General features: G+C 37.4%; 2 protein-coding genes across 4 annotated transcripts in view; both read right to left on the reverse strand.

Moving 5' to 3' along the window:
* Positions 1–376: 376 nt before the first annotated feature.
* Positions 377–3,665, reverse strand: endog (endonuclease G). Its single transcript, XM_039664749.2, has 3 exons — positions 2,991–3,665; positions 2,019–2,128; positions 377–1,492 (listed from the first exon to the last, which is right to left on the reverse strand). Exons 1-3 carry the CDS (start codon positions 3,537–3,539, stop codon positions 1,213–1,215), a joined length of 939 nt encoding a protein of 312 aa, XP_039520683.2. The 5' UTR covers positions 3,540–3,665; the 3' UTR covers positions 377–1,212.
* Positions 3,666–4,621: 956 nt separating this feature from the next.
* ntng2a (netrin g2a) overlaps positions 4,622–13,018 on the reverse strand; it is a 65,324-nt gene continuing 56,927 nt past the window's right edge. For 2 of the 3 annotated variants that reach the window (XM_089119808.1, XM_039664759.2), the window contains 3 exons: positions 10,447–10,614; positions 7,850–7,984; positions 4,622–6,241 (listed from right to left, as the gene is read on the reverse strand). In XM_089119808.1, coding sequence (XP_088975934.1) covers positions 6,024–6,241; positions 7,850–7,984; positions 10,447–10,614 — 521 coding nt within the window. In that variant the 3' untranslated portion in view covers positions 4,622–6,023. The remainder of the gene's footprint in view (positions 6,242–7,849; positions 7,985–10,446; positions 10,615–13,018) is intronic. The other variant, XM_089119807.1, reaches the window with a different exon arrangement.

The following is a 13,018-nucleotide window of genomic DNA, read 5'->3' on the forward strand; positions in this document are numbered from 1 at the left end:
ATGTATATATCATTATTTCGTCAGAATACATGGATACTTTTGAATGAACGTCAATGGAGAATTATCTTTTTGCTCACAAGGTGTAATACGGCGATATTCTTGGCAAAAGCTTGATCTATGCTGTTCCGAATTCATCTACAGTCTCTCTTAAATGTGATGTTTAGACAATAGTGCCATGTAGTGGTCTTCAAGTGTAAGTGCCCGTATTTTTTATAGTCAGCGCAACGTTTTCTGAAGGAAAAAGCTTTGGCTGAAAGTAGCAAACAATAGAGTTGGACAAGTTTAGGGTTTAGGCTTTGGTTCTGTAAATGAAATGGTCCATCAGAGACACTGCGGTTTTGTTGACTGCACAGGAGAATAAACAGTTACTACCGTGTACATGTGATCTGCTTTATTCATAAATTGTATGTGAAATTATCTGAATTTAAAACGGCGTATTCTGACAGAGTTGTGTTTAAGTTGACAGTCTTTTTAAATATTAAATAATATGCAAACCAAACAATTAATGGCCAGTCACAATTCATTATGCAGGTACATGTATGAAAGACCATTGGCATGACGTCGACACCGTTGGTTACATTTTGAGCTCTTGCTGAAGGTTTTTTTTTATCAATGTAAATCAATAGGAGAAATAAATAATTTTCTAGAACTATAACGTTAACAACTTTTTCACAGTTTACTTTAAAATCTAACTTCACACAAAGTTTTGGCTGGATTAATTTTTCATTTTAAAAACCCTGTTTTTGTCTGACATAAAAAAGGTACAGGTACAAGATCTCCAATACAGCATTAGACAATGATATGAGTGTCAGTGAGTAATATAATCTGTCTCAGTAGTTTTTCCTCATATCTTGAAAATTAAATAATGTCCTCAGTATCTTTTTGGTCTGGTTTCACAGACAGGGCTTAGATTAAACCAGGATTAGGCCGTTAAATTAGGACATTTAAGTAGTTTTTATAAACGTGCCTTAGAAAAAACATTACTGATGTACATCTTGAGACAAAACAATCCCACTGACATATTTTAAGATAAGTCTGCAATTTGTTTTCAGTGAAAGCACCTCAAACATGCGTATTAGTGTGGGACTAACTTAAGCCTCGTCTGTGAAACCGGACAAATGAAACTGAAAGTTTGACAGTGGCCTAATGAAGCATTTTGAGGGATTTATTATGTTCCATTCCCCCTTGTTCATAGTAATCTCTGTAAACTCATCACGGGCCTGCAGTGATGGCTTTCAGACCACTGGTCCTCTTCATGATGTTCGGTACGAACAGCAGTCCGGACGCTCTCTCGATGCTCTCAATGGGGACCAGGAAGCGTTCCAGTGGGATCTTCTCATCAACTGGCATATTGGGCATCACATAGGACCGCAGCTCCACGTCTCCTCTCGGCTTTTCCAGAATCACCACCTTAAAGAAGTGAGTAGGCACGGCAACATGATTCTTTCCCAAAACCTGATACTTCACGTACATTTTCCCATCAGGTTCCTGTCTGTAGGTGCAGGGAGGAGAATATTAGGTTGTTTTCATTGATTAAACAGTCTTAAAACATCTTGCATTTTAGACATATAGCTGATTTGAACAATCTAGATCAGTGGTTCTCAAGTGGTTGTCTCAGGAGCCAGATATTACATTTGATTTAAAGGAATAGTCCACCCAAAAAGGAAATGCATCTCATCATTTACTCACCCCCAAATAGTTTGAAACCTTTTCTTTGTTTTTGTCATTATTCTGTTGAACACAAAAGTAGAAAGAGGGTAACCAAAAGGTGCTGGTCCCCATTGACTTCAATAGAATTAAAATGGAAGAAACTATCTGGTTACCAACATTATTCAAAATATCTTCTTTTGTGTTCAACAAAAGAAATAAACTCATACAGTTTAGAACAACTTGGGGGCGAGTACATGACGGCAGAATTGTTATTTTTGGATGACCTCTCCCTTTAAGCAGTGAGCTTTGCTATGGCATAATTTGTTTTGTTTCCAATATAATAATTGGTTAATTGTGCAGACTTTTACCGGGGCAAGTAGAGTGGTCCAGTGCACACAAACACATTCTGGTAATGCTTGGTGAGAGAGCGACAATATTTCTCCAAGTTATTCCATGCATTTTGGTTTAAATGAGGATTCTGTGGGGAAAGATATCCACAAATTACTAGCCATAATTATTACCCATGCAAATAGAAAACAACTGAGCAAAATCTTTAAATGACTGGTGGTGTTATGTATTGTATAACATAGGGTGCTGCTGTAAAGCTATGTTACTGCAGAATTCAGTTCCTGACATTAAAAACACCAGGCTGGTGCAAAATTCAGAATTTATGAATCACTTCCGTTTCAATTATTGGTAAATATGTGAATTATTGTGCCCTTCAAAGCTTTAATTAATGTCACAATAGGGAAGAAAAGACTATTGGAACTTCAGCTTAATGTTTCATTTGGTCTCACAGGGTATGATGAAATGACAAGTTGAAGAAACACACAACGGAAGATTTTTTATTTATTTTCTGGTATATTTTTAGAATATATATATTTTTTCTTAATTGATTAGGAGTGTAAAGTAAAGTTTTTCAAAAAGTTAAAGTAAATTCAGTAAGGTTTTTAATAATTAATAATAAGCTATTTATTGATAAATACAATAAAATGATCAATTTTAAACATTGATCTCATTCTCATCTATTTTCTGATACATTTTATTTTACATATATATTAATAAATAATCAAAAATGAGTTCAATACTTTCTTGGTTGAAGTTTAAACATTGCTTATTAATACCACCCTAGTATTCATTTTTAGATATACTCTAAAAAATCTTAATTGATTAGACGTATATAAACTCGTAAATTAATTAATATATAATAATAAACAAGTTATTAAGAAATAAAATATTACAATTGTATTAAATGTTAATAAAATTAGTTAAATGCATTGTACGGGTGTAGCGGGTGTTTGCAGTGAGATCAGTTATGAAGAGTTCCAGTGGTCACTCACCTGTGGCGACACGTTGCTCAGGTAGAAGGTGTCATCGATGGCTTTCTGGCTCCACTTGTGATTGGCTGCTGCCGCCAGGTGACCCCTGTCAAACCCACTGCCCCTGTAATCCGCATTGGCCGATCTATGGTAAACATGAACAGAGTCGTCCTCTTTAAAATCGCAGAACTTCCTGTCCGATGTCCCGGTTAATGTCTCCGAGTTGAGCTGCTCTATGACCCACGCTGCTGTCCTGTTTCTGGGGTCGTATGAGGTTACGTAAGACTCTCTGCTCTTGACGTTGGACAGTGAAGGGAAACCGTATTTCATCACAGCTGTAGATTTGTTTACAGCGACCTGTCCCGGCTGGTATGCGCTGATCTCTGACGCTGCGTCGACGCTCGGTATCGGGATGACCGGCACGCGGTCCAGCAGTCCCCGGCTGTGGCTCGTGTCCCGGCTTTTATTTCGGAGATCATGACTGCCTGCTGTCAAGGTGACGCCGATGCCTATGCCAGCTGTCAGTGACAGCCCAGATAAAACCCACCGCGAGCAGAAAACACGATGCATCGTTTACGTTTAATAGATAGAGTTAATGAATTAATCTAAATAATATGGGCGTGCTGTTATTTTGCCCTCATGTGAGTCAGTCCCATCAGCTATGTGCTGAACAAGTGCATAGGACATTTAGTCGCATGTCTATGACGTCGCTCAGTTCTTTAACAGGCAGTAGCAGTTTCAAAATTAGAGTTACGGAGTTAGTTACTATGCAGTACATTTTCATACTCCAAACGCTTCTAAATGTAGTGGATAATATTTAGTTACATTATTATTATTTTTAATACTGTCACAATTAGGTGAACTTAATTGAAATATGGTTACAATATTAAAACAATGAACTTCTTACAGTTGAAGAAATTACAATTTATTCGATTGTAAACACAATTGTATAACATACCTGGATAACTACCTGGGCAATAAGTGGAATTTCCATTGCTAATTGCATAACATGTTGTATGCTATTTATAGCATGCAGCCTACACACACCTAAAGGATTATTAGGAACACCATAATTTTGCCTTCAGAACTGCCTTCATTCTATGTGGCATTGATTCAACAAGGTGCTGAAAGCATTCTTTAGAAATGTTGGCCCATATTGATAGAATAGCATCTTGCAGTTTATGGAGATTGTGTGATGCACATCCAGGGAACGAAGCTCCCGTTCCACCACATCCCAAATATCCTCTATTGGGATGAGATCTGGTGACTGTGGGGGCCATTTTAGTACAGTGAACTACATTGCTTGTTTAACTCGTGCTTGGATAGAACCTTATTTCTTTGTTTCAAGTAAGCAAAAATCTCCACCTGGCATTAGCTCTGCTGACTCAAGATGTGAGTTATTAAGGGTTTATACGTTTATTTCAGTGCAGGTGGGCTCAGCACATTTGAATCTGGGTCTGTAGACACACAGTAAATACAGCTGATTCACCTTATGCAACTTTCTAAGCAAATAAAAATGGCCTGATATGAATTACTCTTATTAGCTATATAGTGACTGTTGTACTGGTGTAATGCTGCATCAGGCACTAAATATATGCTGTTAAAGCTTTGATATGCATTCAGAAGGACTAAAGAAAGACAATTCACTCGTATCACTTTGTGCTTTCTGATTGTCAGGTTTTATTCATTTATAATATGTATTCATAGTATTTTATTTACCCTGGCTCACCATGAGTGTAAAGCATTTGTAAATATGAAATACATCAAAAAGCCCATGAGCCGCTGAGGATTTTGGCATTTCTTTGAGATTGACAGAAGGAAAAATAACTATTTTAAAAAGAACCTGTTTGCATGATATATGATGTGCTGACTTTGATTATGCATTTTTAATTGTGCACCTGAATGGCCATTCTAATTGTGGGGATTGGCGATGCATTTTTACTGTGCTTTGTAATTATTTAGTGTCTGTTTGGGGTTTGAGAGACTTTGTGCTTTAGGAATGTACTTATATAACTGGTCTCATTATAGGAGTGTGTTAATAAGCAGTCTGGAATGATCATATCTGCACAGATGAATACATGCCAGTGTCAAGATGATGTGCGGGTTGCGTTGAGCTAAAGCTGTGCATGTAATGAATCGTTGTATGCTTTATTTAACTGTGATGATATGAATAAAGAAATATTCCAAATATATTAGAGATGCACTCTGCTGTATCATCAAATATAGTTTACCATGGTGTGAATACCATATGCACTGCAATAAAGGCTGCAATGTCTTTACAATGTAACATTTACTCTGAACAAAAATAACAATTTCTACAAAAAATAGTGAAATAATAATAATCATCATATACAATACTTCATATTTCCTTTCAGATAGACCGATATATATATATATATTTATATATATATATTTGTTCAATGTGACATTTTAAAACTTCTTTCTACATTCCAGAAACATAATCTCAAACACAAGCTAGAGACATTCGTTCTTCATACTAGAAGTACTAAACATCTTTTCCATCGGTTTCATCTACTTGTTACAACCTCAATGGCAATAAAATGCGAGGAAAATGCAGCAATGAAAGGAAATGTAAAAACAAGTCTTCAAGAGAAGAAGAATAACTTGGCATAAGTAGGCTTCCGTGATATCCACTGTTTGTTGTCCGTTAAAACAAGCTGGCTAAGTGCAGTGCTTGTATCCCAGTGAGCGTCGAAACTACAGAGAAAGTAGAAATGCAAAGGAAATGAAACCTCATCTATATATTTCTCCACTTGAGTTGTGTGTTGAGTGAGCTGAAACAGAATGTATCTTCTTTTTTCTGTTTTTGGTATAAAGTTCAGTCGATCAGTGATGCTAGGAGACAAGCGCTAAGCTGCTCGTCTCATGAAGGCGTTTTGACTTCAGCGTTGACTCCGCCCCTTTCCAAAAACAAAACATTCCAGCATCGTGAGGCTGGGTCCGTACGGGGTTCAGGCCACCGCCTCTCCGTCCACAGGGTTCAGCTCTTTGGCCTGCGTACACTAGGGTGGATATCAGGACTAAGATGCGTTTCTAGGCGCTGGCTTTAAGCAGGCTGTTGGCTAGAAGGCAGAGCAGCAGTGTGATGGTGCTGAGGTAGCAGGCCGATGCGCCGTCGCACCCTTTCTCGCCCTGGCAGCGCGGCTGCTCACACAAAACACCCTTAAAGCTGGCCGGACACACGCACTTATGGTTCTGGACACAGGTGCCGCCGTTCTGACACAGGAGGAACTCGTCGTCGCACACTTTAGCTGAGAGTAGAAGGACAGAGGACATTCTCATTAATCAAGTTAACTCTTAAATATAATCGAAACAGTACGTGCCTTTACTATTCACAGATCTGTAGAGAGAGATCATATTTCAGTCTAAATGTTGGTAGACATAGCAGACACTTTATCCAAAGTGTTAATGCATTCACACTGCTAACCTCAAAGGCATCCAAGATGTAGGTGTCTTTGTTTCCGCAGTAGTTTCAATTTTGATATTTTTAGGCCAAACCGTTCTTGTCTGTCAGTCATATAATGGAGGTCTATGGTCACCACCTTAAGAGCATGCACAGAGAAGTCCAAATTAAACATGATTTAATGACTCGTAAATGTACACATTGATGGCCTAAGACACGAAACGAGCGGTTTGTTTGAGAAAATGAACAGTATTTCTATAGTTTTACTTCTTGTAACCACAGCCACGTCCAAGTGATCTGAAGGCACGGGCGTTTCGGTCTGCGCAAGCGCTGGAAAGCAGCGGAAGTGATCTCTCGTGCGTTTGCAAAAAAAAAATTCAACGTTGTCTGTTGATATATGGATATCGTCTTCCATTGCGATTTCCTGTATATCTAAATATGTTTAGATTTTTACAGTGAAGGGTAACACTTCCAAAATCTCTGTGTAAACAATGAGTGACGTACACGTGCGAGAGATCACTTCGGGCGCTTTTTCCAGCACTTGCGCAGACCGAAGCGCCCGTGCCCTCAGATCACTTGAACGTGGCTGTGGTTACAATAGGTAAAAATGATATAAATACTGTTTGTTTTCTCACACAAACCGTTCGTTTCGTGTCTTAGGCCATCAATGTGTACTTACATTTACGAGTCATTAAATCATGTTTAATTTGGACTTTTCTGTGCATGGTCTTGAGGTGGTGACCATAGACCTCCATTATATGACTGACAGACAAAAACGATTTGACCTAAAAATATCAAAATTGAAACTACTGCGGAAACAAAGACACCTACATCTTGGATGCCCTTGAGGTAAGCTAAAACATACCAAAAATTCATTTCAAAGTGAACTATCCCTTTAATGCAAAGCAAGTCTTAAAGAGTAGAGATAATATTCAATTAGAAATGTACAAATCTCCAGAAGTCTTGGAGAAGTTTCAATCCCATATACTGTACACTTTTTGGTCATTTTCAGATCAATTTGTATAAAGTGTAGAACCAGGAGGTCTCACAATCAAGTGTAGTATATTTGTAAACAGTAATTTCATTGTTAGTGGTGTTGACTTTGGGCTGTTTTCTATTCCTATGCTGACCGTGTTTCATTATGCTATGTATACGGCTCACATCCAATTCCTTGCAAGGCTCGAACCAGAAACCGCAACCCAGTCTCACTGCTTTAGCCACTGTCACCCCACCCACAAGTATCTAACCCACACAACTGCTGCAAACAGCAAGCTGTTATTGGTAGTACAACAGCAAAGACCTCTGTGAGGAACAACAATGTTGCTCATGTGTTTGACTGTGTTTGACAACACTTTATTTGTTGTATGAGTGGTATCATCCATCACAGAACGTGTCTTTCACGACTAAGCCTGTTAAATGCCCTTTGTGTAGTGACAGTACAAGAAGTGTGACTTACGCACGCAGCCATTCTTCCAGGTATATCCAGGGAGGCAGTCCTCACACTTCTGGCCCATGGTGCCCTCGCGACACTGGCAGAAGCCGGTGTCATTGCAGCGGGCGTGGAAGGAGCCCAGCTGATTACAGTTACACTCTGTGGATAGAAAATATTTTCATTATTCACCAATTGTAGATTATTTGTGCTGAAACCCTGAAACGGAAGGCTATGGTTTAGTTGAAAGGTGTCCTTTCTTTTTCAGATTTCATTGAACTATGAAAAGGTACTTTAACTTTCAGAACATCACAAATGGCTTGTTTTATACTTACTAGCATTAGTGCGTATTTTTCAGGAGGATAGTTAGAAACTATTTTTGACAATGTTCATGATAGGGCAGTAAAACTATATTGGACACGACAGCAAACCTACTGCTTTTTAAGTAAAAGTGCCACATCTCATTTCAGAAGAGTCGGGCTGTGAAACGATTAATCACGATTAATCCCATCCAAAATAAAAGTTTGTGTTTACATAATATATGCCTGTGTATAATTATTTTGTATATATAAATACACACATATGCATGTATATATTTAAGAAAAATGTGTTATTAATTTATCAAATATTCAAATATATATAAAGTATATACATGCAAATATTTCTTAAATATATACATGCATGTGTGTGTATTTATATATACAAAATATTTATACACACTACACACACATATACTATGTAAACACAAACTTTTATTTTGGATGCGATTAAACATGATTAATCGTTTCACAGCCCTACACGAGAGTGTTTATAATAAATTATTAAAAGCACAGCAGCAAAAATTGCCTGTTTAATAACTTCTAAGGGTCACAAAAATATATGGAAAATGGTCATAAATAGCACATTTATTCACATTGAGAAAATGGTACCTTTAATATAAAATATTTCTCAATGTATGTACTGTATGTACAGTGTTCCAGCATTTTGCCTAAAGGAAATATAGCACAGCCTGGAGGCATTTATTAATGTGTTTTGCAGGAGAAACGTTCTTCTATGTTTGCGAGTTGTGATGTGATCAGTGGTTGTTCATCAGTCATGTAAGCAGGGTTTGCTCTATGTATTCACACGGGTATAATTTGTCCCTCTGGGCACCTGTCAGTCATAGCACTGTGATTAATGTGTCTGTATTTTTCCAGTAGAGGTCACTGTATCATTATCAGAGTGTTCTGACAGATTGCTTGAGCCGGAACAGTTTTAATCAAAAAAACAAAGAAAAATGTGGGACAAATTTCTGATTGTATTCCTTTTAAAGTCAACATGAAGTTCATCCTGTTTATTTTTTTTAATACGCATTCCTTGATTTATAGTGAATGAAAAACTGTCTTTTGTCAAAATGTTATAACTGCTTGATGCCCGCGAATGCATTTACTTCTCATCTGACCGAAAATCACTCTTTTCATTTTACAATGTAACGTCCACTTTTCAAAATCCAATCAATTTTCCATCCTTCACTTGTTAAATATTTATAAAATATGCATTACTTAAAGGAGCAGTTCACTTTTAAAAAAACTTTTGCTGATAATTTACTCACCCCCATGTCATCCAAGATGTCCATGTCTTTCTTTCTTCAGTTGAAAAGAAATTACGTTTTTTGATGACAATATTCCAGGATTTTCTCCATATAATGGACTTCAATGGGAACCAAACGGTTCAAGGTCCAAATGAGTTTCAGTGCTGCTTCAAAGGGCTTTAAGCGACACCAGACGATGAATAAGGGTCCGAGTCATCACTCGAAAAAAGATTTGTTCATTTTGATGAATGAGTTTGAACAGGAGAGTCACAAACGCTCATCACAGAACAGAGCAAGGCGAGCATTTGTGCTTATAAAACTTAAACATTTTTATTTATTTTTTTAAATGTGCGATCGTTTCACTAGATAAGACCCTTATTCATCGTCTGGTGTTGTTTAAACCCCTTTGAAGCTGCACTGAAACTCTCATTTGGACCTTGAACCGCTTGGTTCCCATTGAAGTCCATTATATGGAGAAAATTCTGGAATGTTTTCATCAAAAACCTTCATTTCTTTTCGACTGAAGAAAGAAAGACGTGGACATCTTGGATGACATGGGGGTGAGTAAATGATCAGCAAAAGTGAACTACTCCTTTAGGTAAAATGGGTTGCAAATGGCATTTCATGTTGACTTTTAAGACAAATTATGCACAGAATCGTATCTTTTTTTTTTTTAATTATAGCATAAGTCTACAAATATGGATACAGTTCTAAGCTGAAAGGTTGAAAATGCAAGTTGTTTAGTTCCCTAGATCTTCAGTAAAATGAAGTCAGAAGTCATCCATAGTAAAGGCTGTAAGATGAATGAGAGGGGTGGTCTGCATGATATTACTGTATTTAAATCTATACTTCCATTAGACTTCAGTCGGTCAGAAATTGTCCCATGTATGGCAAGGTGGTGGCAGACCAAATGTGGGACCGTATGGGCATAAGGAAAGATTTCTCAACCTTTCCATAATATCATTTGGTCAGAAAGGACAATTTCTGCGCAGCATGGTGTTAGTGCATCAGGGGAACAGTGAAACGGGTTGGCGTGGAGTGATATCTGACTGACCTATGCAAACATTCTCATCGTCCAGCTCGGAGGAAGCATTCCGGAAGTATCCGAGGCGGCAGTGCTGACAGTTCTGCCCTCTAGTGTTGTGTTTGCAGCTCACACAAGTCACAATGTTGATGAAATCAATGTAACTGCAGCGGTTTGAGTGACCATTGCACTCGCAGTCTAATGGAGAGAGAGTAGATAGGTGTTAGTCCGTGGATCAGGGAACGAGGGAGAGGAAGGGAAAGGGACACCAGAAACTCATGGATGAGAGGGCATGGGAATGAGTGACGTGTAGATGCTGAGGAGACCTTAAACTAAAGGTCTATTCAGCTAGCTGGTGAGACTGACACTTATTTAACGCAACCTCAAAAATAATGTGAATTAGATTAAAGCCCTATTAACCAGTTGACCCTTCGCAAAGCCCTACTTAAAACATTACAGTAATCCGACCCTAACAACTGTTCCTTAGAGAAGCCTACGGAAGATGTTCTTGGATAGTGACACAACGCGATTTAAAGGAGTAGTTCACTTTTGAAAAAAACTTTTGCTGATAATTTACTCACCCTCATGTCATCCAAGATGTCCATGTCTTTCTTTCTTCAGTCGAAAAGAAATAAAGGTTTTTGATGAAAACATTCCAGGATTTTTCTCCATATAATGGACTTCAATGGGCACCAAACGGTTCAAGGTCCAAAAGAGAGTTTCAGTAACTTAAACTTTGTTATTTATTTTTTAAATGAGCAATCATTTCGCTTGATAAGACCCTTATTCATCATCTGGAATCGTTTAAAGCCCTTTGAAGCTGCACTGAAAGTGTCTTTTGGACCTTGAACCGTTTGGTTCCCATTGAAGTCCATTATATGGAGAAAAATGCTGGAATGTTTTCATCAAAAACCTTTATTTCTTTTCGACTGAAGAACAAGACATGGACATCTTGGATGACATGAGGGTGAGTAAATTATCAGCAAAAGTTTTTTTCAAAAGTGAACTACAAAAAGTGTGGGCTGACTAAACTGTGCCACTCAAATTCCCAAACAAACTTGTGTTGCATTTACTTGAATGATATTAACTGACATATTGATATACTTTATAGAGTTGACAGTTTCACAGTATGTCGAAACATTGCGTTCACTTGTGCTAATCTTATCACTTGTAATCACTCCTGAATAAGGCTTTTCTCTATTTATTTGACTGTTACAAGCATTTGATTCTGATTCACTCTTCTCAGCTTTTCATTATGTTACTGTGTAGTTTAACAACCTTCTTAAATCTGCTAATAAAAATGTTTTGCTGTCCCATAATTCATTCCACCCCACCTAGGAATAACATAATTGTTTGCCACTTTGTAGACTAATTACACTGAAAATGAAACTGTTCATGGCAATCTCCAGATCATTCCTAAGAGACGCACTGTAAAACTTGTCCGAGTCAGCAACAGTAAACCACTAATGTGGCCGGAGCTTAGCGAAGGGTCAACTGTGGATCAAACATGCATAGCAGTGACTGCTTTCCTTATAGCCTCGTTTTTACTTTTTATATTCTGTTTATGCTTTGGTATTTTATGTACAACTGTAATTATTTATGTATTCTAAAGTATTTGATTTCAATTAATTTATAAGTGTTTTAAAATATATTGTGGCACCTTTCCAGTTTCATGTGATTTAAAGTTGAAGGATTAGTTCACTTTAAAAAAAAAACTTTTGGTGATAATTTACTCGCCCCCATGTCATCCAAGATGTCCATGTCTTTCTGTCTTCAGTCAAAAAGAAATTAAGGTTTTTGATGAAAAGATTCCAGGATTTTCTCCATATAATGGACTTCAATGGGAACCAAATGGTTCAAGGTCCAATTGAGAGTTTCAGTGCAGCTTCAAAGCGCTTTAAACGACACCCGACGATGAATAAGGGTCTTATCTAGAGAAACGATCGCTCATTTAAAAAATAAACAATTTAAGTTTTTAAGTTTTATAAGCACAAATGGTCGCCTTGCTCTGTTCTGTGATGAGCGTTCGTGACTCTCCCGTTCGAACTTGTTCATCAAAATGCACAAATCTTTTTTCAAATTTTTCATTTCGTTTGTTGAATGAACCAAATGACTCGAAAAAAGATTCGTTCATTTTGATGAACGAGTTCGAACAGGCGAGAGCAAGAACAGAGCAAGGCAAGCATTCGTGCTTATAAAACTTAAACTTTTTAATTTATTTTTGAAATGACCGATCGTTTCGCTAGATAAGATCCTTAATCATCGTCTGGTGTCGTTTAAAGCCCTTTGAAGCTGCACTGAAACTCCTTTGGTTCCCAATGAAGTCCATTATATGGAGAAAATCCTGGAATGTTTTCATCAAAAACCTTAATTTCTTTTCAACTGAAGAAAGAAACACATGGACATCTTGGATGACATGGGGGTGAGTAAATTATCAGCAAAAGTTTTTTTTAAAGTGAACTACTCCTTTAAAGTTAAATAGTAAATATTTCTTCTGTGGGTCTATTAACCGTAACTACAGTAGTGTCTAGTTTAACTGTATAATCACCCATTACCTTTTTGGTGAGGCTCAATATTCAGATATATAAAATAAAATACAAAT

This window comes from Pimephales promelas, chromosome 14 (genome assembly GCF_988280905.1).
Source record: "Pimephales promelas chromosome 14, fPimPro1.hap1.1, whole genome shotgun sequence".
NCBI lineage: Eukaryota > Metazoa > Chordata > Actinopteri > Cypriniformes > Leuciscidae > Pimephales > Pimephales promelas.